The 4,940-nt window shown below is 36.1% G+C and overlaps 1 protein-coding gene across 1 annotated transcript; it reads left to right on the top strand.

Annotated features, from left to right (window-relative positions):
• The first annotated feature begins 629 nt into the window (after window positions 1–629).
• LOC133198661 (uncharacterized) lies at window positions 630–4,535 on the top strand. Its single transcript, XM_061334699.1, has 4 exons — window positions 630–709; window positions 2,153–2,475; window positions 2,687–3,253; window positions 3,507–4,535. Coding segments are annotated over exons 1-4 (1,704 nt in total). The 5' UTR covers window positions 630–707; the 3' UTR covers window positions 4,319–4,535.
• Window positions 4,536–4,940: the final 405 nt, after the last annotated feature.

Here is a 4,940-nt window from a genome sequence, read left to right as displayed (position 1 = left end):
TTTTTTATAGTGCCAACGCCTGCCGTGACACGGGGCCTGGGTTATAAGGTCTCATCAGAAAGACCCGTGACTTTCACTTCTAGTGCCTGGTGCTTGGCGAAGAAATAGTCATACCTATAGTATATCTACGTCTTAGGTTTGACGCGGCACGGCGAACGAGAATCGAACCCGGGGCATCCCGATCACGAAACGAACGCCCTACCACTAGGCTACCGTGACCGGTCTTCTAGAATGTAGTTCACCCCTCTCTCTCTCTCTCTCTCTCTCTCTCTCTCTCTCTCCTATGAATAATTTATCAAATTAATTAGGCTTTGGAATATTTGGCAGGAAGAAACAATAGCTGTTTACCATTAAATCATATAAATAAGATTCTTGATATAACAATTCTGTGACCAAAAAAACATGAATAAAGTTAAACACAATATTTTTCTACTTATAATATCTTACGATGACAGCCTTGACCTTGAAAACAAAATGGCGGAATTAAAGAGACGAGCAGGGAACTACGCATGGTTGCAACAAAAGATAGGAATTAAATATTCTTTTATTTGTTTGCCAAATACTTAGCAGAAAGATGTTCTGATAATTTTTACAACATGTTTGTTTATCACCTTTTGTTTATCTTAATTAATTTGAAGGGTGTGTATCCTATCATTCTATCAATCCGTTTAGATGTTTTCAAAGTGCTGGTATACATCTGCTGTAATATGTAAGTAATTTTACTTATATTTTGTAGATCACTTCTTTACTTTTACAATTTAAATATATCTTTATTTTTTGCAAACTCATGACAAGTGTGTGTTTTATTGATGTAGATAAGTATTCTGTCTTGCACCGCTCAATTTACAAACTGTACATTACCTATGTCCCTACAAATAAATGAAAACGGCATTATCTTTAATCATCAAGTCTGCTAACAGAATTGTTAAAACAACTGTAAACAAAATTCACTTTATAATATACATCATTAATAGTTTTTGGGTGATTAAAGGCCATACTTTTTGCTCTGTTTCGTATACGGTGGAAATGCTCCACTATCTATACACCAAAAAACGTAAGCTTGCTTGTTTTTGGAAGAATGAACGTAATAAAAATTGTCACGACTTTAATAAAATAATATTTATTTTAATCTATTTTTCCATTATCTTGTGTTTTTTACCCCCCCCCCCCCCAAAAAAAAAAAGATTAAAGAAAAGGATTTAGATCACTGTTACGAGACGCCATTTTGTGTCCAAATCCTTCCGCAAAATTCTACATTTAGTCATATTGCAGCTAACAAGATCTAATACATGTACGCAAATGAATATCAGAAACATAACAAAAGTAGTCCCATAAAAAACAGCTACAGGCGTAGTAAGGAAAACCCCATATTTATTAGGTTGTTCCATGCATTCTTTATTTTTTTTCCTTTTTCTTTTAATTATCTGTTTTGAGTCCTTACGTCTGCAGATTTTAGTGTCGCGGTTTAACCAGTACAACAACTGCATACAACGATTAACAAAAAGGCAACTCAATGAGCTTGCATGGTCAAAAAATTTCAATGCAAGGACCCTTTAAAATGTAGACTTAATTTATTACAGTTTGGTAGATACACATTATCAAGATGAAATATGCGAATTTTATTATGCAATAAAACCACAAGAAAGGAATGTGTATAGAAATAATATTCAAGATAGCTAATTTATAAAACTGTTTACAATTAATGCATTTTTTCAAGGTCACAATGACGAGACTAAGCTGAGGAAACAAGCTTTTTTTCCCTTCAGTCAAGTAGTACTAATACATGTATCTGGGGGCTGCCTCTCCCCCTTTTTACCGAACATAATTTTTTAAAATTGAAAATGTTCATTAAAATGCAGGTTGCCCCTTCCCCCTTTTTTCTAGCATTAGTTAATTCATGGCAATTTGGTAATTATTAACATAATTTGGTTGTGAAAGGAAGTTGTTGGAACCTAACGCCCCCTCCCCTCCCCTCAATTGGATATTCAAGTGTGGTCAATTTTCCTCTTTTTTCTGCTTTTCAAAGTTTTTTCAGGTAAGTTGTCATTTTTTTCTGGCTGCTCTCCCCCCCCCCCTCCACTTTTAAAAACGATACTACGTGCCTGTCTGTTGTCCACCTTAATCCTACTAATTATATTTTTAAAATTTACAGGTCGTCACACAGTCATCGAACAAAAGAGAGTCTCCATCGTCATCTCCTAAATACTCTCATCGACAGATTCCTCGACGGAAGCAAAAAAGATGGCCATAATTTCATCGCATGGAAGACTCACCTCAAGAGGTACTGTAACATTGCCGCCCAGGAGGAGAAAGGACTTAAATCAGACTTTAGTTATCTAGAGAGGAGGGGTTTATTGTCCGTGGGTCAATACAGCATTATTAACAAGATCTTCCAGAAGTTTGACCCCCGCGCCGTCAGTTTCATTAACAAGGTCAAGAAGGATATGGCGGATTTACCCTCAGAGCAGAAAATGGGTTTGTACATTTATTTTCAATTTAATTCTTTTTAGTTCAAGTTTATTTTTGCTTCAAATATTGTAGAAAATGCTTAATATATGGCACATAATAACCAGAAAATATCAACAGATCGTTTATTGAAAGGGCTTATTGTCTTTGAGTGTATTATTTGATGCAAATAAGGACTTTTAATAATCTGATTAAAAAAATGATAATCTTTCATTTTCAGAAGCAAAATCTGCAACTCTAAAAATCGAAGCATTTATTCTTCCGGTTGAGAAAACGGTCGAAAGTGCATTATGGGAGATAATTCACGACACAGTTTTCTACATTGAATCCTCTCCGGATCCTGTCGTCTCGACCGAGGAAGCCCTTGAAATTCTTGACAGTAATTCCGCCGGAAGTAGAAAGAAACCAAAACTTAAAGACCTCATCGACAAAACACTGAAGCTTCAAAAAGAGTTACTTGGTGATAAAGAACACGTCATAAGTTCCGGTGTCCTTAAATCAATTTTTCTTCTCTACCAAAAATTGCGGAAAATGAACCATCTTAAGCGTTTAAAGATTGGTCCAAAAGGGAATTTCGTGATGCTTGCAGAATTTTCAACCGTCATAGATTTAAAGAGTTGTCTTGCAGAGAGCAGTTTAAAAGTTCTGAATAGTGACGTCACAGACTTCTTTACCTCGGCCTATGAAAACCTCGGGGTTGACATGAAGTATGGAAACGTCATAGTGAAAGTGAAAGAGGCAGGGATAAAGGAAGGCAGGAAAAAATCCCCAGAAATCGACAGGGGATGTAAGTTTAAAATTCTAAAATCGTGTTGTGAAGGGTTTTGTGGAAATTCGCAATCCAAATTATAATTTTCCTTATACATATAGTACATTCGTTTGTCATGTTGTAAATCAAATAACGGCTGCATGCATCAGAATTCTTGTAGAAACGAAGAGCACTTCGTCGATAGCACCTTATCAATTTTATAGACTGATAAAGTATACCTATATAAAAACTCTTTTCATTATATTTTAAAAGTTAATCTTTATTTCTACAGCCCCCGAGGAGAAGAAGACGGCAGACAGGAGAATCGCTGTCGATGATTTACATGAAATCTGTCATATAACCTTTGTACTCCCTGATCAGTTCTGGGTCAGTGATTCCGACGGGTCAATGATTCTGGTGAACCATGACGGAGATATTTTAGATACGCTGAAAACAAAAGCTCACGCTTGCGGAAAACACGCTGTAACGAACAAAGGTGATCTTCTTTACCTCGATCACGGCTGTGTAATGAAGTACGTGCCCGGACATAATGCCAAAACTCTTGTATCGGATATCACCTGCGGTGGATGGTGGGAGTGGTCCATTTTCTGCAGTCATCAAAATGGCGATATCTTGGTTGGAATGACAGACGAAGATTTAGACCATGGAAAAGTCGTTCGATACAATAAACTCGGGGAGTTGATGCAGACGATAGAATTTAGCGCTTCTATGAAACATCTATACAGCGTACCAAGGTACATAACCGAAAATGTCAATCGTGACGTCTGCACGTCAGATAACGCGGGAATTGTGGTAGTTGATAAGACGGGAAAACATCGATTTACCTACCATCTCAGAATACCTCCGCACGGACTTTGCACCAACTCTCATGGACACATTATAGCTTGTAACTGGACGTCCGCTATTTACATTATAAACCGTGATGGGCACCTGTTGAGTTTAATAGGAGTGAACACCAGAGATGTTATTTCTCTCTGCATAGACGAAGAACATAACCTCTATCTGGGCTCTGATTGTTCGAATACTATCAGTGTTTACAAGTTATCCAAAGAGGATACGGCACATAAATGTTCAAATATTTAGTACAAATCTTTTATTTAACGTAAACATTGATACCTTTGATTATCCAATAGATACCGAAAATATGTTTTAGAGTTAGGCGTCTTTGATATGTAAATCATCTTTAGTCGCATTGGAATAAAAGTAAATAAGTATTTGTCTTTTGTTTCTGAGAAAAAAATATATATATATATTTGTTATCTGAAACACGTTTCACTTACACGTCAAATTACTTTTGTTGAAAGCCTGTAAAATAAAATATACACCGTATCTCTCAGCGGTGGTTATTCTTTTTTTCCAAAGAGCGAGAGAAAAGAGGGGGGAGGGAATAGCACTTGAACGTAATATTCTTTTTAACTTTGTTTATACTCAAAGAGATAACCACTCTTTGTTTTTGTTTTTTTTATTTAATTCAACCTTTTCAAGTTTTACAATCCGAACACTGTTATTGAGGTTTGGGAGTTCTAACAGTACTATCAGTACTTTGATTGATGGATCGGAATACGATCTCAATGTATTGTCAGAAGTCTATTGTCACCAACCAGCACTTAATGAAGATACAGATGGCTTTAATGTGTAAGTCTCACGCAAGAGGTACAAGGAAATTAAATCTATTATTTTTGCACATAAACAAAGGCATATACAT

This window comes from Saccostrea echinata, unplaced genomic scaffold (assembly GCF_033153115.1).
Source record: "Saccostrea echinata isolate AGI-Se365-2 ecotype Australia unplaced genomic scaffold, CSIRO_AGI_Sech_v1 ptg000033l, whole genome shotgun sequence".
Taxonomy (NCBI): Eukaryota; Metazoa; Mollusca; class Bivalvia; order Ostreida; family Ostreidae; genus Saccostrea; species Saccostrea echinata.
This window is presented reverse-complemented; position numbering and strand designations above follow the sequence as displayed.